General features: G+C 38.1%; 1 protein-coding gene across 2 annotated transcripts in view; it reads right to left on the bottom strand.

Annotated features, from left to right (window-relative positions):
• The window catches only part of LOC142399072 (glypican-5-like), a 116,305-nt gene that overhangs the window by 84,724 nt on the left and 4,220 nt on the right, over window positions 1-27,361 (bottom strand). For both annotated transcript variants that reach the window (XM_075483454.1, XM_075483455.1), the window contains exons 2-3: window positions 21,254-21,415; window positions 6,197-6,900 (exon numbers count right to left, since the gene is read on the bottom strand). In XM_075483454.1, coding sequence (XP_075339569.1) covers window positions 6,197-6,900; window positions 21,254-21,415 — 866 coding nt within the window. The remainder of the gene's footprint in view (window positions 1-6,196; window positions 6,901-21,253; window positions 21,416-27,361) is intronic.

Raw genomic sequence — 27,361 nt, 5'->3', positions numbered from 1 at the left:
CACTGAGCCCTTCTCTTCTTTAGGGTCTGCCTCTTCTGAGATCCATTGTACTTAATGACCCTCGAAGCACATTGCCATGGTATGAAAGAACATATGATAGATTGCCTGAGAGCTCAGACCACACACCAAAACTGAGAGCAGAATACTTGACTGGCAATTAATTCTCAAATAGTTACATTTTCATTGTCTGTAGTTGGGCCATATACCGCTGGTAGGCTACCAATCTCTCTTTTAGGCACAATCTGTCACGAGTCATGCGGTAAACTGGCCCACGTCCTTAAAACATGTACCGCATAACTTATTGGCTACTGGCCTGTTAATAGCACCATTGAGAGCTTGCATCGCAATTCCTCAGTCACAAATCGTTCCATAAACTCTTGGATTTATTGTCGCTCCATTCCTCTGAGTGTTGTTGAAGTATTTAGCAGCCAACATTGCAAACCAGTTTGGTCTATATGTTAATTTTAGCAACAACATTGGCTGAATTGATTCATTAAAAGAAAAACAGAAAAGAAGAAAGGGAAATCAAAATTTCCCACTTCCGTCTGGTAAAAAAAATAAGACGCAAATCAGAAGATTTTCTTATTGGAATATAAAACTTTACATAAAGAAGTGGTAAACCATTATTAGCTCATATATTTCTTTAGTTAAGTGAGATCCATAACTAATGGTGACATGTGATCTTAACAGCAAAGCAATAAGCATGAGCAAAAGAGTCTCATGTTCCTAAGAGAGAATGCAGCATCATCTGAAGTTGAAGCTTGGCAGAGTTAGTGATAAAGACGACTGGATAATCTAGTAAAGCGACATGTGTTTACGCTGCTAATCTCAAAGACTCAATGAATTTCACATTTTCAGATATAAGGGGCCCAAAACAAAATGTCAGGGTTGTATTTTTTTGGGTGGGAGTTTTGACTTTTTGAGTTGATAGTAACTTCAGACACCCAAATATATGCTCTCAAGGACATACCAAAAATAAACAGGGGGGTGAACATATGTCCCCTTTTTAAGAAACACTGCATTAAAGACAATGAAGTCAATAAAGAATGGATAAATGAATGATTGTTGACTACCAAAGAAGGCAAATGTCGGTTTAAGAGTGTGGCTCCATTCATTCTGTTGCATTGTGAAACTTTTCTGTCGTGGTTTTAAGAAAAAAAAAATCAATTAACCAGGCTATTTTATTCAAAACATTTATTTAGAAGCTGAACACGCAATCGGAAGGATGTTAGTGACCACTATTCCCTTGGAAATCCTTGAATAAAAAAGTGCAGATGATTTGTGACATTAGGCCTTGGCCCTTTCTTCCCATTCTGCCTCTGTCTGACATTTCTTTAAAGCACCGTCTTTATGTCTGCCCTCACTCTGTCTAAATCACTCTGTCTGCATCTCTCTGTCTCTGTCAGTCAGTCCTCTCCTTCATGCTTTTTGCTCTCTCTTATCCGAATGAAGTCAGTGCTAATTAAAGAGAGATGCAGTTGCTCATATATCACAGTAAGAATCCCTTCAGATTCCAATCAGTAAAGAGCACACTGAGACTTGTTTACCCTGATTAAATCACTCGCAGATGATCTGAAAAAGTTCTTGAGTTTGCCTTGCGAATATGGATTTTACTGCAGAGTTTGAAGTCAATATTTGTCCATTTTTGTAGATGAGAATCACAGACAAACATATGCCAAGATGTCTTAGTAATTTCAAGTGGGGTTATATATAGAGACAGAGGAAAAGAAGGTTAAACGAGTTCATCTAGTCTGTCTGAGATTGAGTGGAACATACAAGGCAAAAGGGGAAAAAAAAATAAGCATGTGAAAAGAAACTGTGAAAGTCCATGTGTTCATCTAAAGCCTTCCAATGCACCAGCAGTTACCACTAAAATCATAACACAGATGCAGTGGGCATTTGCGTTAGCTAGACAGCAGGTGCTGCATGATATCATCAAGTTAAGATTAAACCTGCAGCTCACCATGTAACAAGGCGCCTTAAAAGGCTTTAAAGGTTTAACACTGGAACATAAAAGTTGTTAAACGTGTCTAAACTAAGAAAAAATTGTTAATGAAAAAGATTTAAGGGCAATTTGTTTGGTGTAAACTATAATCTATAGTATCTATTGCTTATTCATATAAGCAATTGATCTTTTTCCAACTGATGGTACATGTCTCTTCCACAGTGAGGATGTGAGGATATTAAACTTAGCACAGAAGAATGCAGTTAACCACATCTAGAAGAACCCTTATTATTGAGAAATGATGTTAAAAAAAAAAAGGAACCGTTCAGCAATCCTAGAGAAGTGTGCTTTCTTTGTTAAAAGTTGCTGAAAGTTATGGAAACAGTTTAAAGTGTAAAGAAAGCTAGAGTGGAGTCTCATTATTTACTTTTTTTCTGTGACCTTTGTTTAGAAGCAAAGTTAATTACCAAAATCAACACTTAGACTGAAGCACTTACAGACTTTGCCTAGAGTCGGAAAACCATGCTATCATTGTTGATCCATCATTCGTCTTACACGCAGATGACAACATAAACATGGTTCTCTCTGCTTGTCAAGTTTCTCTTTTTTTTTGTCATTCTCATGCTATTTCCTAAAATGTGTGAACAGTCCATCTGAGCAGCAGACCTCAGGCACTGAAGGAAAACCCAACATGTTTTGTCTCTTCCCGCAAAAATATTTTATCAACATATAATCAAATACACAATTAAAAGGGTTAGGGTGTCTCGAACTAAAATGCTGAGATGCGGGGCAGAGAAAATTGATGTCTTATGGATGACTGATTTGTATTCATATCCTATTTCATATTCCAGCAATCAGTCACATTACAACTTCTCCCTGTTACAGCAACTTTTTTCATTATAAAGGAGAAACAGTGTGGGAATTTCCTGCGGATTTGAGGGCTGCTGCATATTATCAGCAAAGCAATGAGTAGAGGAAGGGAAGATGAGAGCAGCAAAAATATGTGAGGGCAACTGAGGAGAAAAGAGGCTGCACCAACTATGATTAGCTAATGGACATAGTAAGTCAGTCAGACAGCTTGAAGGTGAGATCCAAAGCCAAACGTGCACACAGCTTAGAGAGATGGGTTAAGCAGGTAGATTAGCTACGCATGCATTTTCTGTTAGCAACCGTTCATCTAAGAGTTTGGAATATTACACACAAGAACTATACAGGAGGGGGTCGGGGGCTGTTGAAGACATACACGCACAGGTAGAATATCAAAGTAAGCTAAGTAAAACCTAAGAAATACAATGTCACTGAATTTTCACAGTTTTAGATGGTAAAATAATCTAAGAATCCAAGGTTAAAATCTCTGTCAGACTAGCTAATGGGCAAACGAGGGCATGTCCCATGTAACATCTGCTCTGGTGTTAAATAAATAATATTTATGAATTTTTGTCAGTAGATTAGTCTCTTTTCTTTTTAATCCTTTGTGGAAAGGTTATCCAAATATAAACAAGTGAGTTCAGATAAAAACCGTGCTTGTGCTACATATTTAATTAGAGTATACTGCAATATCACCCTGGCCAATCCTATGCAAAAGCTATAACAAACAACATACATACTTTTCATAATAATGACAATCTCCATCACTGTCTAGGGTAAATGCAAAATGACTTGCTTGAAAGCTGCTGCAGTCTATTGAGGAGCTGCCACAGCGAATGGAAACCCTTCCAATCATCACACTGGTCCTTGTTTCCATTATCTAAAGGCCCAGGCTGCTATTATCATTCCTCCATAAGATTGTAATGAGAAGGTGTAGTAAAACCAACAGGCGGATAAGGTAGACCTGCTTATAAAATGTTCTAATGTGGACTCGCATTCCCATTTTCTCAAAAGCAGACTGTAAAGACCTCAGTAACTAAGTGTATGACTTAATGAAATTGTGAAAGAATACATGCTTCTGTGTGTTAAGACTTATCCATTTCTGCCCATCTTTAACAGGTAGACCATATAAAATGTGACTGCAGTTCAATTGAGCCATATCATTTTTTTTATTGCCATGTCAATAAACAGCAGTCTGTGGCCTCTCAAGCACAGCTAAGTCTAGGGGGGAAAATTTTAAGATGAATTCAACAAGTCAGTATTCAGAGGGAGAAAACGTAACTAAACACTGGAGCTACCATTGGCACGAGGGCCCAATAAGAGTAGCCATTTTTACTGGAAACTTTCCAGTTTTCTCCAGTTGTGTATACTCAACATAATCCTACCCCAAGCTCCCAATATAATATCCATAACCACTTCCCTCTGAAATACGTTCACGCTTCATGTCAGTAAGAGCAGAAGTGTGTTAACACAGAAGCTATCCCAGGTTCATTACAGGACTAAATACACACACGTGCACACATCACAGTGTGTGGGCGGGCGTGTGTGTGTGTGTGTGTGTGTGTGTGTGTGTCCGTAACAACAGTATGTGTTTTGACTGTGATGTATAGCAATATACAGTGGAGACTGTGTAGTCTGCAGTTCAGAAAGTGAGAGATTACAGCCACAAAATGGTTTGGGAAAACATCCCAGCAGAAAAACCACAGTCACAATAATTCCTTTAATAACACGTCCAAATAATTCTGTGACTGGGCAAAAAACAGTTTCTCCTTGGCGCTTGACTTTACAAAAAAAAGCATATATTTTGATTATTGTAGGTTTAAAGCTGATTTGTCATCCAAGGTGAAGCTGTATGCGGATGTAAGGATGAAGGCTGCTCCCATGTTCCAGTGGATGTGAACTGAACTTGTAACACTTCTACTTGACCCGCTACTGTGGCTTCATAAAAAAAAAAAAAAAGATTTTAAAATGGCCATGGGTACAATTGTTGATGTTATATAATCAAGTATATAGACTGTAGTGAATGGTTATGAGTGTTTGTGTATATCTGTTTTTCCAACATGATGGAAATAAAAATCTAATTGCACACTAACTTATGGGGACTTCCTGAAAATGTGGGGACAGCGATTTTGAAGAAGTTAGTTGTATTTTCACAAAAATGTTGTGCATTTTCAAGTATTGATTTAATATTGACTGGAGAAATAAGCTGTTAAAGCAATCAGCCCATTCACTGGCTGAATAGCAACAATGGAACATCTCTTGTCTGCAAAATATGATAACGTGTGATGGATTGAGAGGGTTCATTTTGACCGTCATCAATCATCATCAAATTTTGCCAATTTCCCTGCTTTACTGCTCATTGATATGATTAATTATCCTGCATGACTCTTTTAGAAAAAGTGTATATGTGTTATTTCATATTACAATATAAAATTACTTAAAGAGAATGATGCTGATTAGTGCTCAGACTGTCACTTCAATTATACAACCAACTCGTTCTTTCACATGGTCTTAACTTTCTACTCTGTTCTTCTTCCCATTTGTTCCTTGATGTATGACTCATATTCTACCTTACACCTTCATACATGCATCCGACTTTTCATTCTGGTTACTGGAAGAAATAGGGTATTGGTAATGTCATTTCCAATGCCGATGCAAAGCTACTTACTCGCAAACAAAACTACCATGTGTGTAACATCTTGAAATATTTCAAGTCAAGTTTTATACACTTTAGATGAGTAGATCTGAAGCTACTGTGCTTTCTGTTAAAGTGCAAACCTACACAACTGCCAAGTCTAAATTTTGTTCTTTTTTTTTATTTATTTACTCAGCTTCCCCCCAACTCTTTGGGCATAAAAGTACAAATCCAAGATAAACTGTAAAACAAAGACATAATTGTGACAGTGGATTTAACAGCACTATTCAGTCGTAAGAACTGTCTGGCAGTTGCTCCTGCAACTGTATTCATGTTGTGAATAATAACCACATATAATGTAAGGCATATGGTAGTACTCATCGCTTGCATGAGCACACAAATGATATTTTATGCACCACTTTAAACAACAATGGTGATTTTTAGATGCCTTGCCAGTTTTGCAACAGTTACCAAGTCTGTGGTGCTTTAGAGGAGGCTGAAGTTCTTTTTGAATAAATATTATTTTTTCTCTGAATAGTTTCAGCATTGCACAAACATTAATGCAGTGTGTAGGATTCTTTTTTGCTGCACTGGTGGAAAAAAATATCTCATAACCACATGCAACCAGCAAAAGCTTTCCAATCATTACATTCAACACTGCCAAGATATATGGATAAAGCAAAGATTTTTGGAGGTTTTTGTATGTGCCATTAAGAACTCTGATCGATGTTTAACTAGTGTTTACTCACCATGGCATTAATGAGTGGACCATGGAGCTGTGCATGGAGCAATGCCTCATTGACGTGGCCCCTGACCCCCAGCAGGGATAGTTCCAGGCTGTGGTGCCCGGCCATGGCAAGGGTCAGCTGCTCCAACAAGCTGGTATATCTCCTCCAAGGCTGATCCAGCTCTGATACACTGGCCAAGCAGCCTCGCATTACATTCATACAGTAGCCAGCGCAGGGCTTGATCAATGTTAAGCCTCTGCAGTGGGAGCAGTACACCATCTTCACCAGGCTCTTTACACAGTCTTTGCTCATGCTGGCATGTTCTGTGGCATTAATGACCTCCACACCTTCCTCCAAGGCCAGACCCAGTTGCCGGCCAGCCCCCAGTGCCCCGGCTAACTCCTGAGCCATGACAGCTGGATGATGCCCAAAAGGATTGACATCCTGTCTGATCATACGAAGACAGTCAGCCGCTTCGCTGCCTCCCATTACGCCATCTTCAACGCCTGAATTTATAAGCTGTGTGTAGACAAGCGGGAAGATGTTGTCGTAAAATTGGTGCACTGTTGCCTCAACAGAGACATTGGCACCACGGAGGTAGAGGGAAAGAGATGAGAAGAGTTGATTCACATGGGGCAAGGCATGGCGGGATAGGGACGAGAAGGTTCCCTCCAAAAGAGAACTCAGGTGGCCTTGAGAAAAGGACAGGAGGTACTGGTACATGTCTACAATGAGAGCAAAAGAGAAACAGAGAATATAAAAAAAATCCCATCATCAAATATTCATTGATTGTTACATTGTTGTAATTGTAATGTCTTACACAAACACATATACACACACACATATATATATATAGATATGACTAATTATTTTACAAACTAAACCCGGGCGATGCGTATCATTAGGTTGAGAAATGCAGTTGGATATCAACATGTATGAAGTCATCATTGCAGTAAACATCTCTTAAGGAGACGGTCTGCTTTTCTTCACACACTGACAGAGAGTTCTAATGCTGATAACTCCAGTTGGGATTTTCTGTGACACATTATGTAAATTCTACACTCTACATGCTACGAGAAACAACTTTTGTGGATTTTTTTAAAGTATAGAATTAGAAAAGGTAGAAGAAATAAGCCGTTGGACAATCTGTCCACGCATTGGCTGAATAGCAGCAGTGGATCATTTTTGCTAGCAAGGTACTATAACTCCTGACTACTATGTTATTATCCTGTATGACTCTTTTATAAAAATGTGTTATTTCATATCATGATTTAAAATGACTTGAAGAGAATTTTGCTGACCACTGCTCAGACTGTCGCATCCATTATATAACCAACTCATTCTTTCATATATGGTCTTAACCCTCTGCTCTGTTCTGTTCTTCCTCCCAGCTTCTCACCATACAATGTCCACTTTGTACTGTATATATAAGCATGTACGTTTGTGTGTGTGTGTGCTGGATGCAACGCTGTTCTCTGGGGTGTGATCTAAGCTTAAAAGTATGACAGGACATGAAGGAGCAGTAGCAACTGTACAGAAACTAAGACCAGAGAAAGAGGGTGCCAGGATGCATACAGTACCTCCTGACACACACACACACGCACACACACACACAGACACTTAAACAGAGCATAAACCTCCTGTGACACTAACAGCTAACTTAAAAGTACTGATGGTGATAGATTGGTTTGTTTTGCTTTATGCTAACACTTTCATATTCAGCCACGATGAGAGTAATTCACACTTCGAGTCTACTTCAGCACAGAAATTGTTTGCAAATGAGCCAAGTGTGTACGTGTTTTTTTTTTTTTCTGTGTGCGATTGTGTGTCTTCAGCCCCTCCCAGCTCGCAGACAGAAGGATAACAGCAGTCATGTCCTCATGAACAGCTGCACTAATATGAGCACTGTCTGGGACACACGGGGACTCCCTACTTGCCAGTAAAAGGCACATCTTATTTGTAACGCCTCAGAAAAACACCATTTCGACATGCCCCCATAAACATTTGAAGCTGAGGCCTGCGAGATACATTTTAAAAAGTGGAAAAGCACGGGACAGAAGTAAATCACAGAGACACGGTAAAAAGAGTGATAAATTTGAGATTGACTGAAAGCTGTCAGTAAGACCTCCAGAGATATCCAGGTGTAAACAGAACAAAACAAGTGGAAGACAGTGACCAGCACAAAAGGATAGGGTGGAAAAAAAGAAAAAAAAGAAGAAACAAACAACAGCATAAGATAGGCAGAGAAATTTCAGTTCCACGTCAGTCTCCTCAGGCCCTGGTACCAGTGTGAGGTCTGCCCACATGCCTGCCAGTTGAGGTTGCAAGGCTCACTATCCACAGGACTTTTACACCACAAGACGTACCCACAAGCTTCAGCTATACAGTATTATTTTATGTTATTATAACATTATCATGCAAAGAAATACCATGGTACAGTCTTACTCTCTGTGAGGTGCTGTTCAGTTTACATTTCAACTGAAAATCTGAGATGTAAAAGCAAATGGCTTTATCCTTGGAATACTATTCCTTTCATGAACTTTGATAACTAATTCCTTAAGACGTTCCATACTTGTTGAAAAAGCTTCTTTTTTATTTTTTTTCTTGCCAAGGCTGAGATAAAAAGAAAAAAATGTGAAAAAAAAAAAAAGACAGAGTAGGAGACCGCCAGGAAAATTCAATAAAAACAAGTGTCTGAACTATTAAACAAGGAAAAACAACTACTGTACAAGTTGACTCCACCTTGTGAACATGCTGACATCTGGATTCATTTGGCCCCTGGACCCTGAACACTTCCCTGTCTCTCCATGGTTTTTACTTCAAACATGTACTTCTGTGCTTAAGAAGGACATTTTGTTACTTCAAGCTTGTCCTTACCCAATTACACACACACAAAAAAAAAACAGTGTTTAAAAACAGACAGCAATGCAGGATATGTCCTTATTATCCAGAATAATTCACTGATGGTGAATTCCTCTGTCAGCGTGGCTTATCGCATGCCCTACGATACATCCCCATTGCAAAGAGTTTGTTATCTTTGATGGTAAATCTAACGTATAGGTGCACAATCCTTATTTAGCCAAAGTGTAACCATCAAACCTTTACAGGTTACTTAGATCCTCGAGGTAGGACACAAAAGATGAGGACCACCAATTTGCTCATCAGTCACCAAAGTATGAAAGGGTTCAGGTTTGTACAAAAGTAGTTTCAACAGTTTAAGTGGGATCAAACTGAGGGCCACATTGTGTCCAAAGCAGCAACAGCAAATCTCATGAAAGAATGCTGGATTTAACCGTTTAACTGATTCCCTTTCAACGGCCAAAGGCCGTGTACCAAAATTTTCTGCATTAGAGAATCCTTAAGGAATGTGGATCTGGATACCCAGATTCACATTCCTTATGGAGAGTGTGTGGACAACAATGTATCAAGAAACACCCAGTCCATTCTGACACAATTTAAAACCAAATACTGGCCATAGTAAGGAACTGTGGTGGCCAATTTGATCTCCAAGGCTAAATGCAAGTATCTAGGCCAAACACTCTCTGTCCACCACTAAAGGGAACATTATTGCACTCACCTCAGTGAGGGAGAAAGGTATATTTGCATAAATGTCTAATGCAAAAAGACGCCATGATATTGTTAGTAGAAGATGAGGGATTTAATTCTTTGCAAAATTAGTGTAAATATTGTGATAACCCTATTTATTCAGATTACATTTTCTTTTTATGGATTTTAGATTCTATTGTCAATGATTTCATATATTCATTCTTTCATCCCTGCATTTATTTCTTCATTAGTTTTCTATGCATCTTCTGTTAATTTCCATAAACTTGTCAATTTATGTATTCTTTTGTCATTTGAAAAATTATTTTTTATTTAACTTTTTTCATATACAGGATGTGTTTATATCTCTGTTACTCCCCCTTTAAATCCCACCTTCTCCCACCCACAACATCTTTCTCCAAGCCCATTCTGACTACATATTTACATTCCTGTAAGCATTTCTGCTCCATTATGGGAATGAGAAGGTCTTTCAGAGTGTGCGATGGGAGGCCAATTTCACAATATAGTCCGAGAGGCATGAAGTGGGGAAGCCAATGGTGCTATTGGCTAGCTCATCTTGCAATCAAAACAATGCCCTAAAAGAAGTCTGTTGTGCAGCAAAGCCTTTTGTTCTATCTCCATAAAGAATGCACATTGAGTAGATCAGTTAGTGACAGACAGAACATAACCTGTCACAATCTGTCTGAATTAACAAGCAATTTGCCTCATCACAGCTGCCGGGCAGGAATTTCCAATTTGGCCACTTGTGGTTTTTGGGGCCTTATTGAGAAATAGGATCTCTTCACCCTGATGATCAGCAAATAGGTAAGAATCTTAGCCCATGATACACTCTGAAAGACAAACACCCTCATACACACAATGAAGCAAAAACGTATACAGGAAAAGCAGAAACGTAGAAAATATAGAAATTCATGTAGTGAAAAATACAGACGGGGCAAATAATATGGAGATAAATCTATTTTACCTATTGAGTAAACCACGAACAATTATCCAATTTAAAAAAAAAATAAATAAATTGTGATATGACAAGAAAATACATAAATAGGTTTATAAAATAAATAAGGAAATAAATAAAAGGAAAAAATACTAAGAAAAAATAAGGGAGAAATAAATTATTGTCACCAGTGCAGATAAAAGATTGAATTTATAATTCAATTACCAATAAATAGTTCAATAAATAAATTAAAAAATATATGGCAAATAAAGAGGGTGTAAATGGGAAGTAAATGATTACAATTGAAATTTGAAGCAGAAATATACATTTATTTCACATACAATACATGACCTACTTGATACACCCCTACTTGACATATTGCTTCATTTATATTTTCATTCCTCCAGAAACCAGCTATCACAGTGTGATTTACTTCTATAAATAGAGACGTGTTCAGCCAAGATACATGAGATTGAAGTTCCATACAATATATATATTTTTTTTTTTTCTTCTTTGTTAGCTATTGCAGCATCTCCCATGGTGTCTCCCACGCTCAAATAGCTCTGACTTCTCATTCCGCAATAAATCAAGAGCAATTGTTTTGGGTTTGACCGCAATTTCCAGTACTGGGACACAGGTTGAGACCAAAAAATTATTTTTTTTTTTTTTTTTTTTTAAACACAAATTTAAATCCTAACTACCATTGCATGAAAGTCGGTTTTAGTATGACTTTTCTGTCTTGCCACCGTGCCTAAATCTGGACTTGACCACACTCAGTTTAGATACACACTCATGACTGGCTATCATTATAATGTTATTGTTTCCCGTCTGTATTCGCCTTGGGAAATGAAATGCGGCTGGACTGTGGCTACTTTGCCAGAAGCATTTAACTTTAATTTTCATGAAAGTCCTAAAACACTGAAATTCAAAACACATAATTGCCAAGTTAACTATACAGGAATGAATTAACAGGCCAGCTTTGTCTGTAGTTCTGAAAGTCAAATCAGAGATGTTGTCTGTTTAGAATAAACAATCTATTAAGGGGATAAAAATGGAGCAGTGATGATGCAGATGAAGCTTTTATCCTGCACTGGCTTGGACCGTGTATGTATTCATGCCTCTGGAATGGGATATGAGGCCATATATCTCCACCAGCGCTATGCCAAACTTATTCTCTGAGAACACCGGATTTAAATCATAGGGACATGATTCCATTTAACATTCTACGTAGCAATCCGGTGTTTAACTGGCACAGTTGAAACTTAAGTGTGACCATGGTGAAGCTACCACAGTTACTGATCCCTCAAAAGCATAGTGATAGCATAGCATAACTTGGGTAACTATGGTTTCGGTCACAACTATAATGTTCAGTGCCTTTGTGACTAAGAGATCCAATTTCTCAGCCAACTACACATTGAGAAAGAAGCTTGTATGCCTGTGAGTTTGATATAGTCCGGGGACACACCTGAAATTGGACAACAGGATTAACCAGGTTTGAAGCTTTGTCCACATCGTTCTAATCAAAAGTCTACACATTGGCTGAAAGAAAAGAAAAACATCACACCTTTGTTACAGGTGTAACAGGTAAGTTATAAAAAACTTTCCTACAGTCATGAACTTATCTAATAATTGAAGTAACCACAAATTTAGGGCATCAGTTAGATAGCCAGACAATAAAAAAAATAAAGATATACTCCGCTTAGAGATCCAACTTCAGTTGGATATAACATCCGACTCTGAAATTTTACTTTTTTTTTTTAACCTCATTCAGAAAACATCTCTTCAAATAAGCAGTGTCTGCTTCTCTTGAAATTCCACATACACAATCAATATTACCTTTAGCTCCCTTAATTATTTTGACCTTCCCACTCTCTCCTACAGAGGTTATTTATAGCCGATGGTTTTTAAAGATGGGTTTCTTGTTGGCATCAGGGCTGATGTGTTTCAATTTCAAAAGGGTCTCTGGCTTTGCTATTTTATCTTTAAATTCAGGAAGCATTGTCCACCTTTGATATTCTATGTCACGAATGTATGTGCATTTTGTCCAAAGATATAAAGCAATCGCATTTCTTTGGATTTTACTTATGTCTGACCAGAAAAGTGTTAGCTGAAGCATATTAGATGTTGATAGAATGTAAAAACAAAGTGGGAATATCTGGAGCTGAAAAAGAAACTAATGTAGAACTGCTAACAGTTCCTTAAATTAGCACTCCAGGCTGCTTCCAAAAGCAAAAATGACACCAAATTGTAATTGACTGGTGACCAAATAAGTCTGAAATAAGCTGACCAGTCCAACAAAGAATACTGTAGCTTGTAAGTATGTATGAATGAAATGTGGCACAGGGACATTAGATACTGTGAGAGAGTTATTAAGTACTTAAATACAGAATTGAACTGCTAATGTATCAGGGAGTGCAACTATAACCTCTCATGTACATCATTAAGCATTTCTATATTCAAGTATGTATATGTGGCCTTGTAATTGTGGGTGTGCTTGCTTACATGTGCTTGGAGATGCAGTAATATTGTGATAATGAGATCGGAGACACTGTTCTCATACCATAGAGCTGTGGGCCATTTCTATCTTGGCAATCAGTCCTGAGTGAACCTGGTCAACCATCATCTCAGGCAAAGCATTTTAATCCCTCTACAGGCTTAGGTTTCAAACAGGTCACCACACAGATATGTGACATAGTGACACGTGTGTCGATTGCATATCCTTGTTTTAATTAGCAGAAAGACTGTATATATAGGTCCATATTCTCCCACGCAGAGCTGGTCATCTTAAGTTACAGGGGAGAGTTGCAATGTCATACAATCTCCAAGTTTTATGGTAATAAACTATTATTAAGTTCTTGAATCAATCTGTTGATTCATCATACTTGTGTGACTCCCGAACACAGCATGAGCAAGTCTAAAGTGGGATCATGACTCATCTGTCAGACAACACGCACCGACATGCTGTTCACTCAAATCTGAACCACAAGAAGTGGGAAGGTGCACTCCTACCAAAAACACTGAGAGGTCTAATTCAGCATTTACAATCATATATTATTATATAATCATATATTCTTGCACATATTCTTGCCAACTCTGATCTAAAGATCATGTCCATACGTCCCGTCCAATCAGGAAGCTATCAGGTGAGATAATAAGCTTGAGATGGAGAACAGGATGAAACAGTCGGTAAAGAAAGGGGGGCGGCAACCCATTTCTACATCAGCATTTCAGAAAGCAGCCCACCTATAACAAAACAGAATATAATATAATTATGAGAGGCCAGTGAGTAGGAGTAGGGTGGAGGACACTACACTCTGCTATAGCCAGAGTAGGGAAACATTATTGAAGGCAGGGAAAGGAGCGGATGAGAAAATGACACGAAGCGCAATGGCTGAAGGGTTGATGGGGGCCTGGGGGGAGGTGGTTGTTAAGATGGTTAATACCATAAAGGGGAAGTGTAGAGGGGCAGTGGAGCTGCAGACTGTTGACAGGCTGATGGACAGCACCTCTGGTACTAAGTATTAAGAGGGCCACAGGTCAATAGTAACCCCCCTTTTCTTTTTTATTGGTATATACAGTATACAGACAACTGAACACTCCCCTGTGCAGTATATCACTAAATTGATAAATAATTTCCATTTGAAGCGTCAAGTATTAAATTTTACTCAAACAGTAATTCAAAACAAAGAACATTAAACTGGATAAACAGATACCAAAGTGCACTTTTAATGCAACAAGAATTATTCCAGCGGTGACCACAGGAGCCAAGCTTACTATGCAGCTAAGATATTCAACTGAGAAAATTTGTTGTACGAACACATTTTCCTGTAATACCACCATAATTTACTATTAAACAAGTAGGACTCTTATATAAAAATGGCTTACTCTAGGGGTTTAGCTGCAAAATGATGAAATTTGCAGTTAGGCAAAAAGTAGCACATGCACATGATAAAAAAAAGAGGACTCAAGAGAAGAAACAACATATTTGGGAGAAAAGGTTGATTCCATAAAAGTGAGCTGCCAATGGCCAATTAAAAAGGACTCAGAAGTATATCGGACAGACTGAAAGCATTTTCTTCAAAGCCTTCTTGACCATCTGCGGATTCCGATTAACAAATGAATGGTAAGGCAATGTAGTAGTGCATCAAATAAGGTAAAACTGATGTCAACTAAAATTAGAGGTAGTCTAAGAAAAAGACTGGACTCCAGATTTTCCTGGAAAAGAAAAGGAAACATTTAGTCGAGCACACAATTAACATGAAACAGATCCCTGAACGGACTCTGAGGTGTGGAATAAATTTAAGATGAAAGAGACTCTAATGAAAAACTTTCCACTTTTCTTAGCAGGTGTGACCCCCTGTTCTCATTTTTCAGTTTTCTTATGAATCAAGGGGGGGATAGGTCACTTACGCATTGTTTAAATTAGGAGTAAAATTGCTCTTTGTTAAAGTATAAGCCTTTATATCAATATCATATGAAACAACACAAAAAAACCAACTCCATTTTGCAAATTGAAATAACTAAATTATCGATAGAAAAATGCTTAGCAGTTTTCCAGTGGTGGACAGTGCTGTGGTTGATTTAAGAGCAGATGCAAACCTCTGCTCGTTTTGGCCGTCAACATAGATGACATAATCCACTTGGATCATACAAACAGGACATGGTTAGCAGGGTCACAACAGTTTTACTTGTCAATTCAGTTTTTTTTTCCTCTCACAGTTCCTGCTCCTCTGTAATACACTGATGAACAACAGAAAGATCAGTGGATAAAGTTTTCCAAGGGGACTCCTTAATAAATTTGCAAGGAGTCAGAGAGGCAAGAAGGAAAGTAGAGGAGGAGGAGAGGCCATGACAGGACGAAATGAGGAAATTGTTGACTTGAATGTGGGAGTGATGAAATGAGCTGGTAGTGAGAGATGGGAGGAAGACGGCCAACCACAACCCAATTTGGGCTGAAGTGTAAGTGTGAATCATAATACTAAGACTTATGCATCACAATGACGATTCACTTATGGTTTAAAATCATGTACTAAACACATCGTCTCATCTTACACAGGCACTGGATGAAAATAAGCCTATCTCACATACTAGCTAGTTTGGCCACTTTGCAAGCTGCATCTCACCAATATTCACTTATATCGCCTCCCGGCATGACTTCATTGCAATGAAATCCAACATTAGCACTTTAACTACACTGAAGAAGATAGATCCTATTAAAATTCCCTGCTTTTTTTTGTTTTTTTTATTTAATCAGACTTTCTTTGATAAAGATTTCTTTACTCGCAACTGCTAGAAGTACATGTTTTCATAAACAGATCACATACATGCATAGACAGACACGTTGTGTGACTTTCAGGATCAGTCAGTGATTGACAGGATAGGATTGTCTTTATAGTTTCACTTTATGGAGTGCACCGTTGGCAGCTGGGTTATCTTTAAGACAAGAGGCTTGTCTGCAGTGCACATGGCAATCAACAAATAAGGTGTTGGCATTGTGCCTACATGGATTCAGTATGCTTTAAGGAATCAGTGCTGACAAAGCATGCACCAAAGACGGATACACACCCAAGAGGCAGGACGGATAGTGAGCGAAAAAAAAAAGCAGCAGTCAAAATATCTGAGTTGTAAGTATCTGTTGATTCTATAGTTTCTACAATACATATCATATGCTCACTCAAGTGAACCCTATTCAAACATACCTGAACAAACACCTTTTTTTACCCTCTTCTCACTTTCTAGGCCCGACTCCCAAATCCTGGGTTTTCACACTTTCATTTAGAGGCGAGAGGAGCAGATGAAAAGCTCAGGTAATTAGGGAAGTTTTGAGTGCGACTTTATGACTTTAAACACTTTATGACTTCTTTCCTTTGTTCTTTCCTTCTTTTTCCTCACGGCCTGAGTTCACAAAATTCAGGAAAATGTGTTTTGCCTTTATGTGTCATGTCTACTCCGGAGACTGCAATAGGCGTAGTTAAAACGCATACATGCTTATGAAACGCACACAGAAATGTGGAATATATTTTTTCTCCACTGTTAAGTTCATGAACATGTTTCCCCTCCACCCTTTATGATTAAATGAGGCATTTAGGGATGGATTCCGGATATCCTCCCTAATTTGAGAATGAGCTCATGGTGCCGTGCAATGTCATCCTGTGTCCAAGCATCAGCCTCTAGAGCAATAACCATGTCGGTCAAAACATCTGCTGAAAAAAAGATATACAAGACATGAAGTGAGAGAGCAAGAATGATGATGTGGGAGAAGGTGGAAAAAAGAAAAAATCTCAGGCAAAACGAGTGAGACAACTTCCAGACAATGTAGAGATTGCAATTAAGATGGAGCCCTGTATCTGATAAAATATAAAGATAGAACTCGACAGCAAACTGAATCAGTATTTCTTGCACACATATACAGACAAGTTTTTCATACGTAGACGTGCCCATTCAAAGTGTAATACTAAAGGCGAAGCAATCACCACTGTTTAATGAATGAGACAGATGCCTTTTAAAAGGCTGTGGGCCCACCTATGATGATTCTGACAGTTTACTTCAAGAAAGCAAAAGAATTTCCAAGTTGTCTTAATAAAACCAAATGGTTTCAGGCTAGATATTCTTGTCTGTTTGCCAGTGCATTAGCACCTTTCAGGCATGCACTACTTTTCTGTTATGTGACTGCAACTGAGCGTCTGCTTCATGTCTGACTGAGCCCCGTGGTTGTATAGCCATGTATAGGTCGAAAAAGCAATTCTGCTAGATCACTCCTCAAAACATGTCGTCAAATAGATAAAAAGACACTGCACTTAGTCTTGGTTCGTGGTTGTTTCTTCCCTTATTAGGTGCCAGGCTTTCACTGAAATTTAAGTTTAGCTTTATGTGTCTGCCACCTAATCACCTTTAGGTATTCAACACACACAAACAAATATACTGGGATCGTTTTAAGGAGAGATCTAATTGGCTAAAATTGGATTGTTTCTTTGAAGTACCTTGAGATGACATTTGTTGTAGTTTGGCGCCATATAAATAAAATCTAATTGAATTTAACTGAATACCATCTCACATCTGAAACTACTCCTGAGTGACACCAGGATGAAGACGAGTAGGCGACAATACCTCCCTTCCTATTTGTCAAGATGGATATTTTTGTGTTTATATTTAAACATATTCGCTCTATTGAATGAGAGGAAAGCATTACATTACACAATATTAATCAAACTACTGGTTTTATCCAAAGTGACTTACAAATGAGAAATACATTCGGAGACAATGTGGGGTTCAGTATCTGCACCAAGGAAATTTCAACATACAACTATAAAACCCGGGGTTGAAACAAGCAAATTTCCAGTAAAAGGATGGCCACACCACCCTTCCTTACAGTGACTTACAGTTAAGCAGAAAAGACTACGAAGTTACAACTCTTATCACACATTCACTGTAAATCCTTGTGGGTAATTTACACAAAAGGAGGATGCTCAGGGCATTTGGGTTCTCACAAGAAGCCCTTCTTAAACATGTCTGAAAAATGTCAAGCCTGCGTTAAAATGGCTAAGTTGAGCAAGGGTGCCCTTCTTGATGTTCTTTCTATTGCTCTCTTGCCCTTTCTCTGTCTTTCTTAAATGATCTACTTGTCACTTTGCTTATTGGCAAGAAACTTTTTACATGCAACACACTTTCACTGATGACGCATTGTTATTTAGGCCAGGAGAGCACATTTCCCAGGAAAGAATTTGTAAAATCTTGTGAGGACAACTTGAGCCTTAAAGGGGAAGTTGTTTTTTTTTTTTTTTTCTTTTAAAACCTTGACATCATGTCTGGCATAAAATACGTTCATCTACTCACCGATAACAGTTTGGTGAAAGTCTGCGTCCTTCGGACGATATTTAGATCGCTCGAGATCCGCGTATATCCATATAACGGGAGAGAACAGGGCATTGACAATACCGCCTCTAAAAAAGGCATTATCCGTCTTTATTTCACCAATACCTTAAGTCGAATGAATGACTAAACGCATACTATTGCACTGTTAGGTCAGAGCTGCCGTGTTGTTGTTATCTGGGGCTATCGGGGGATTTTCTACACACACGTCTAGTAGGATGACTTCATCAACACACCGCTGCAGCAGAGCTCATTCACTGGGTGTCTGTAACTGTGTTTGGATCCAATTAATAAGTTCATGCAAACATTTATGATGTCACTTATAGTTTCTATTACCTGGTTTGGCAGAAATTAGTTAGGCTGCATGGTGTGTAGTGTCATAGGTGTAAAAAACAGCTGTGATCACTAACTGGAAATTAAAGCAGAAACAGTAGATTGTTTGCGTGATGTGGGTTAAATGTTCACAGAGTTCTTTTTGTCTTCTCTTATGTGGGTAACTTTTTTTAAAGATTAGTATAAAAAAAAAAATTAAAAAAAAACTTGTTTATGAAGCCAAGTAATAGGAAGATACAAAAAAAAAAAACTTTAAGACAGAATGTTATTGGTAATAAAAAACTTCAACCCAGCTGTGGCATTTAGTCTTGGCAGCACAAGGGTACAAAGGGGAAGTGACTGAAAAGTCACAGAAGATTACCGTTTTAAAAGGGATGCTTTTGCAACAAACAAAACAACCCATTTCTAGATATTCGGGATCAGAAGCCTTTGATGAAAAAGATGTGAGCATACATGTGGTCCATGTTTATGGGGTCATACCCATGACATAACAACTCCCACATATGACAAAGCACAGTAGGACCCTCATAAAGCTGTCAAAATAAAGATGGGCCAACAAAAACACAAAAACATGCATGCATACACCCCCCCTACACACACACACACAAAGACACACACGACATCTCCCTTCCAATGGGTATGTTCGTTTGGCTAACCTTTCCAATCAGCAGGAGGGATCTGAATTCAAACAATCAGAGCTACATTGCACAAAAAACACATCGGAATCGTCTAAGATGCTGTAAGAGATTTGACTTGACTGATAGGCAAATGAAAAACTGTAAAGAAAACAGTGGGCACACTATAACATACTATACATCAAATAAACAATATTATAAAAGATTAAACCTCCTGGTAACTTCCTCTGTGGTGAATTGCTGATACAACTTGATAGATACAGAACAAAGGGAATAAAAAAGGAGGAGAAAAGAGCCAGCCACAAACTTTTTTTTTTTTTTTTCCAAAACCATCCAATGCATGAATAGCAGCACTAATGCCAAAATCATATTCTGATTACTTCATGTGGTATATGAGCCACTTGCTACTTCACATTCCTCTCAAGGTACTCAGACAGCAAAGAGACTGTCCTTAGAAGGCCTTGAAAAGTGAGGGTGAGGTGACATCATTATTTTCAGCACTATCACACTCCAGTTTCTATTGTTATTGCTTTGTAATTTTCCATTTTAGCCGTTTCTGGATATGTGAAACACCATCATTGTCCAGGCAGGCTCAGACATGAGGTAAGATGGGAAGGATGTTAATGATGATGAAAAAGGACAAATACCAGAAACACTGTTTGAACACATTTACTTCATGCTTCTTGTTTGTGAAATGACTGTAAGAGGGTCTCAACTCCAGCCTGATTTATACACAGATGTAATACGTGTCAAGGGGCTGAATTTTTGTTTGTCTTCTGTGTTTGACACTTGAATATCCTGCCCAGATGATATCTACAAGTAAGGTTTAAGAAATAATTTCCATGACAGTAAAGTCTAAAAATTTGTTCTCAATGATCCCTGACCACCATCATGATTTGTCTCACCATTCATCCACACTTTATATGCATTTTCTATGTTGGACACCAACAGTGATTGATCATTTATAGTTATGAGTTAAACTAAAAACTAACTGGGAATCTAAGCTATCCATTGTTTATTTAAGCCGATGACATGGTACTGAAGTTCGTGAGACTCTAAAAACATCCACAATGTGTTACAAACCCTATGAGATTTTTCGGGGGTTTCTGAGCAGGTAAAACCTCCTTACTTTGTGTGAAATGAAAAGTCTGTTTTCTTGCATTTCAAAACCTAAATGATACTTAATTTAGAGGAAGAGGAATGTTTAGGCATCTAGTGAACTGCTTGATTCATTTGGGTTTAGTTCATGGCCCTTTCAGTGGCTGAACAACACTCCAATAAATTAACTCAAAATAATTACAGTGCACGGATAGTTTAACTTAAATTACTAAAAAATTTTGAAAGGTTCCAATCGTGTTTTGCTGTCCTAGAGGCTTAGAAAAAGGCTTCTTACCTTCTTCCCATCAACCCTCAGCGATCCTTCTACACATGTTGCTGCCAAATCCGCAAGGGAAAGGTTCCTTTCCTAAATTGCTTTTACCTGCATGCCAACTACCACAATCCCAAGTAATTGGATGTAAAAGTTTGCTTTTTTTCCCCTTTTCTCTTCTGTCAGTCAAATAATTAAGGTAATTGCAAGCATAAAAATAAATAAAAAGATCTATTTTTCTAATTGAATTCTCTCCAGAAGCTACTAACTGTCACCAAATGTTACAGATGACTGAACGACAACCCGCTGAACTATGTCTTTAAACAACTCTATGTCATCTAACCTTTCCTTGACCCCGTGGACCAAGAACTTACACTGAAAGGCATTTGAATGGCTGGCGATGAGGTGCTCCAGCTCATAGCTGTAGGAATGAATATTGTGGAGGGTTTCTCGTTTTACAGCAAACTGGTAGCTCTCCTCCATCTTCCGGGTGCAGCAGGATGGACCTGGGTGCTTACAAACCAGCAGATCGACATCTAGAAAAATCAAGCAGAAATGGAAAAATATTTGTATCTTTTTTTTTTCCTTTAAAGTAAAAACATTTTCATAGAGAAAAAAAAAAGACACAAAAGATGATGCCAAAGAGATTTAAGGTATGAAGATAACTTGTGCAAACTTACAATTAGAAACTTAACCAAATATCTTGTAGAGTTTTATACAACAGGATATATTTCTGTGTGCCACTTTGTTCATGGGTCCTATTTACTTATTTTATGCTCAAACTTTGCATACAACAGTAAAGTATGATTCTACACCGTAACGCATGTGTGAGTGTATGTTTAGTGCTGTGAGTATGCACAAATATAGCCAAGCCATAACTCCACTGACAGACAGAAGGGGCACCATGGCAGGGTGAGAAAGTAGACCAAGAATTCATCCATGTTTTCTGCTATAAATACTGTCTCTGCTAAATATACACCTTTGCCTCAATGTGATACAACTGCACACATGATTGTTGTATGCGTTTGCACATGCAAATAGCCCTTGTGTTAGACATACAACTCAATTAAAAAAAATGTATACTGTTACTAGAATCTCTCAAAGTAAAAATTCACGTGCAATTCTGCAATTAAGCCACTTCTACCACTCTGATTAGATAAAACGGTGCAGCTCCGAACACACACAAATGACCAAATTGGAAAAATGTCAGTCCATCACACAGTTATGTCAGCTGAAACTTTGTTCCATTCCACCAGTATCACTTGCTTTACACCATCGCAATGTAAACACTTGACATCTCTAAGCTCAGTCATTGTTGACATGGGCAGTTAAAACTGCACTTTCCTCAAATTTATTTGCACAAATACACATATACAATGTCCCCTCTATCATACACAAATCTGATTTAATCACTGATTTTACTGGGGAAAGGCCTGGATGGGGGTGGCTTGAGGCAGGTGTTGTAACCAAAGCCTAAAGCATGGCATTAGGACAGACCACAAGACCAGCGCCTCAACGTCCAAATCCCTCCATGAAACACAATAGGGTTGCATTCTGAATCCCTCTTTCCCTTTCTGCTCCCACTCTCCCATTTGCCTGGCATATACTTGTGAGGCCTGGGTGTCTCTTAATTACCCAGTGAGGCTCCATTTGTTCCCATCCCAGAGCCAGATGAATGAAGTCATAACTGGCTTTCCTGCAGCTTCCAGCTCATTATCTCCATCTCTGTAGCAGTCCAATATTTTTCATTTTGACACTGTTGTTGCAAAGTCTTTTGCCTATCACTCTGCTTAACATTACACGATACAGTTGTTGCCTGCTACAAGAAGTTTGCGTTTTTGGTCATGTCACACAAGAACAAGTGCTGAGTCACTGAATAAGAGTCCAACCCACCTCTGAGTTAAATGTCAATAACCATTTATCATTAAAAAAAAAAATTTATTGAAGAATATTTGTTGTGAGGAGAGTTTGACATCACCTTACATCACCCATCACTGATTCTGATGTACATTTTTACATTTTGAAAATCAATGTCCATCAATTGCAAAACAAAATTTAAAAATAAATAAATACACGTCTCCAGCGGTCAACAGTGTCAACAAAAAGCAAATATGTTGAATGAACAAGTAATCATGCAACATGTTACATGCTGTGAGCTTCCACTGCTGTCTTAGTAACATTAAAAACAGTTTTGATCGATAAAAACTCGAAGATAAAGACTGGTTAAGGAGAGGGCTCTCAGTTAAATAGACTAACTTCTAGCTTCTCAACAAGCATTTCCAAAGTGCAGACTCACGACTGCGCAAGGCAGACTTTTTTAACTCAAATTGAGAAATGCTTCTGTTGCAGCAGAGAAATGTAGAAACGTAAATAAAAATCAAGCACAATAATTTCAAATAGTAAAATAATATACATTAACTAACAAAAGGAAAGTGTTCAAATAGTATCAGGCAAAATTAGGCAAACGACAGAAGTCAAGCTAACAGAACAGAAACAGATTATCAGTAAGACTAATGTCACACAGCTGGTGTGTTCAGACAAATGGTGAGGTGTGTCATGCTTAACACATTGATGCAGCAGAAAAAGATAACAACTAAGAGGAGCGAGAGGGAGACTAAATAGCATCAATGTAAATACAGCAGGAAACCCTAAAAAGAGAAAAAAAAAATGGAGATGATCAGTAAAACACAATCTAAGATCAGAACAAAACAGTATAAGATCTTTATTTGAGGTCAAAAGTTGGGTCCTCCTCCAATCTGTATAAATGACTTGTCTGAAGTAGGCAAGGGGGGAAATACCCATTAATTTTCAAAAAATTATTTCAGGTCGAGAGCTTAATATGTTGGTTTAGATGTCCCCAACATTCACTATGGTACGTTTCTCTCAATGGGATTAGATCTTAATCTAAAATGTGCATTTTGACGTTTTAGGGAAATTTATCAGGGCTCCAAGTAAAATAGCAACATTCCTGAATTTAGCTCCTGGAAAGCTGCTAATACTGCATGCCACATGAGAAAACTGTCTCTAATAAAGAGATTTTCAAAAGCACAAATAATAATAATCCAATTCTACTTTCTCTATGTAAATATGTAGTGTTTGACATTGCTCTTCTCGAGTACCTGACCACATTCTCTCCACTGGCCCGCTCCTTTTTCCTTCATGTTTGTGGGTTATATGTGATATGAAATCAATAACCAGGGACTCATGGTGGAATCTAATCTGGCTTCTGCATCTCTTATATCTGCATGCTATAAATGATCATCAGAAAGAATTTGGTTGTTAAAGCTACCACAGCAAGTCAGGGCAGCCTGTGTCCCAAATATACCAAGCCTCTGTCTTCAGTCATTCGCAGCCATGTCACTGCTGGTCTGCTTAGTTTCCTACTTTTTAAAAATCAGTATTATACCAATGTGTACTTGAAGGGGTAACGAGGCATTTAAGACAGTGGAATCTATCAATATCGGATTGTCCTGTCTCCTAAACGTGAATTGCTAGTCATAATCAATCAAAATATTCAGTATACAGATCACACAAACCTGTAAAATAAACTTTCCATGCTTCTCTTTTTTAAGTAAGTAAAGCAATGGATGTAACAGAAATTGAAAATAAATGCACAGGTTCCCACCCTGTCCAAGTCAAAATTTAGTTGGCACATTTGCCAACGGTGTCAGTAAGAACAGCTGGACTGCAAATTTTCTCCAGAATTGTTTTCAAAACCATTCAAGCTCTGTCAAACTGCTTGGGGACTCAAGTGCTGCCTCAAATATTCATTTGGATGGTTTTGGAATAGTTTCTGACAGCAGAACATTAGCATTGCTGCTTCTGAGATATTCCTGCACATGTTTGGCTTTGGGCTTGTTATCTTGCTGGAAAATGAGCAAGATGTCATTTGGGGATTCATTTCTGTATTGAAGTCAAATTCAGTCACGGATCCATTGAGCTACACGTGTATCTTGATGCTCACGCTGCTAAGTCAACACAGATAATTATCGGCTCTTGTCCTTGAAAAATTCCCTTGTGCTTAATACTAATTATCGTAACAAAGAGAAGCTATCTCAAAATTAATCTGTGCTAGAATAACCAGAAAATGTTTCATTATGTCAAAGGTTTATTGCATTTGTTGTTAATGTGTATCCATCCAAGTGTTTATTAATCATCTGCACATCATTTTAGTTGATTTGTATTTGCTACTTTACTTAATTGTGTGAAATCAGCTAAAAATGGCAAACACAAAATAGGGGAATTGGCTAAAATATAAAGAAAAACTATATTTAGTATAAATCTCTTGAAAACCATAGAAAACCAATGACCTACTTTTGTGGAATCATTTGTAATGCGGATTCCAATTACCGTCATTGTCAAAAATTTCTTCTGTTATTTTTTTCTTTTATTGGGATTAATTACAGATCCCAGTGAGCTAAGATCTCTGATCTCTACTGGCCATGTGTAATTATTGCCCAATGCACAAAAGATAAGATAAACCTTTATAAGTCCCACAGTGGGGAAATTCACAGTGCTACTCATTCTGCCAAGCTAAACCATAACACACTCCAGACTGCATGTCATCTTTTAATCCTAATTCCCCTAATTGCCCTCAGGTGACAAATGCCTCCAGAGTAATTTGCTGTATCAAAAGCAATGACTCAGGGCTCTTGAGTCGTTAGTTACAATCTCTTCAGCAACATCTCAATGCCCTTCACTACACAAGTCAAAACATCAGAGTAAAGAAACCCTGCCACTGCATAACTGTCCTGCTAACTCGCATGCCATTCACAATATGTGGTACTCCAGCTGCTGAATAAAGTATGCTATGGAGAACATTTTATGACCACTCTTTTCAAGCTTACAAGCACCAATTCTAGCATCGACAATAAGATCTGATGGATTTATTTATTCCGGTTCAAATCTTCTAAACAGAGTGTAGATATTTTCTTCTGATTTGCACTGCAGAGCAGGAGGGCTGTGGTTTCCTAATGCTGCCGTTTATGTTTTCTAGTGAACAAAAATAACTTTGTTAGAAAGCAGGCAATTAATACAGTCCCCCTTCTCCTGCTTCAGGAAGCTAGTTCCCTTTGAAATTCCGAGATCCTCTGAACATGCAGGATATTTACCTTGTACAGATTTGCTGTGATTTGGATAGACCATGTTGAAAGAAAACACGTCTCAAAAGAGTCTTTTCCACATACCTGAATTTTTGGACTACCTTGAAACTCAACTGGAATGTTTGGCTTTCCCAGACCCCAAGTTGGAACTGCCTATAGTGATTGGCACAGACTCCAAAGCCATACCAGAGGGCAGAGGTTGGACAGCCAGAGCATAAAGAAAGATGTGAGGCTGGTGGGCAAATAGGTGCAGACCTGCTGAAGCAGCATTATATCAGAGGGGCATTCACCCACAGACGGGCAGAGTACTTATGTTACCATTTAATATCCTCTGTTGAACACGCTTTAGAAGTAACCTCTCCTCACATGTACTATTTTCTACCCTTCGGGCAATATTAATACCATCTAAATGGATATTTTATTAGAGAGGTATATAATCTACTTGCAACTGTAAACCAATAAAAATCACATCTTTCTGTGTCAACAGAAGAAAGGCCACAGCTGACATCCAATAAGAGATGCTGTGGGCAGACTGGCACATTGGTTTGGAGTGATTAAAAAAAAAAAAAAAAAAAAAACATCACACAAGTTCAAAAATGTCTTTTTAAAAATGGTCACCAACTTTTCTTTCAACCACTAATGAATGTTTTTTTTTTTAAACGGAGAAAAAAAAAAAAAGAAAAAAACTCAATGGAACTCTATTTATGGCAATTCTGAATTATACAGAAGCAGGTCGTTGAGAAATGACCAGAAAAAGTAAACAACAGATGCTCAATGTTTTCAAAAGTGTATGGAGACGGTCCGCTCAGTATGTGCTGTAACAAGTCCCAGTGAAACAAGCCAAGTTAAAAAAGGGAATCAAAATAACTACAGCCATTCAAAGGCTATGGTGAGTATTGAGAGCGTGCCAAGGCCTTTGACGCTTTAACTGGTTAAGGATGTGGAAAGATGTGATAACACACTGTGCTCCCATTACCTTGCTAATAGTACATGACCCTGCTTGAGTTAAAAAAAAAAAAAGGTAAAAGGTAAAAGACATATTCTCTTTCATTTTAAAAACAAGTTGTTAATGACTCAGTAAATGAAAGAGAATGTTCCTAGAACACTTGGATACAAAAAAAAGTCTTAATTGTGCACAATCATATAAGTCTTGCAGATCATTAAATATTATTTAAACTGAGTTGTAAAAGAGCATATCTCTGAATATTATCCAAGAATCCATAAGTGCAAAACATGAGTCTCAACAGCACCTCTAACTGCCTGCTTCACAAATTATCTCCATAAGGGAGATATCAGCACCCCAATTACGATATGGAGCATTTGGCAGTGTTAGACTAAAGAAGCCGTAAATCACAGTACAAGAAACTTTGTGTAACTGGT

The sequence above is a fragment of the Odontesthes bonariensis genome, chromosome 14 (genome assembly GCF_027942865.1).
Source record: "Odontesthes bonariensis isolate fOdoBon6 chromosome 14, fOdoBon6.hap1, whole genome shotgun sequence".
In the NCBI taxonomy this organism is placed as follows: Eukaryota; Metazoa; Chordata; class Actinopteri; order Atheriniformes; family Atherinopsidae; genus Odontesthes; species Odontesthes bonariensis.
This window is presented reverse-complemented; position numbering and strand designations above follow the sequence as displayed.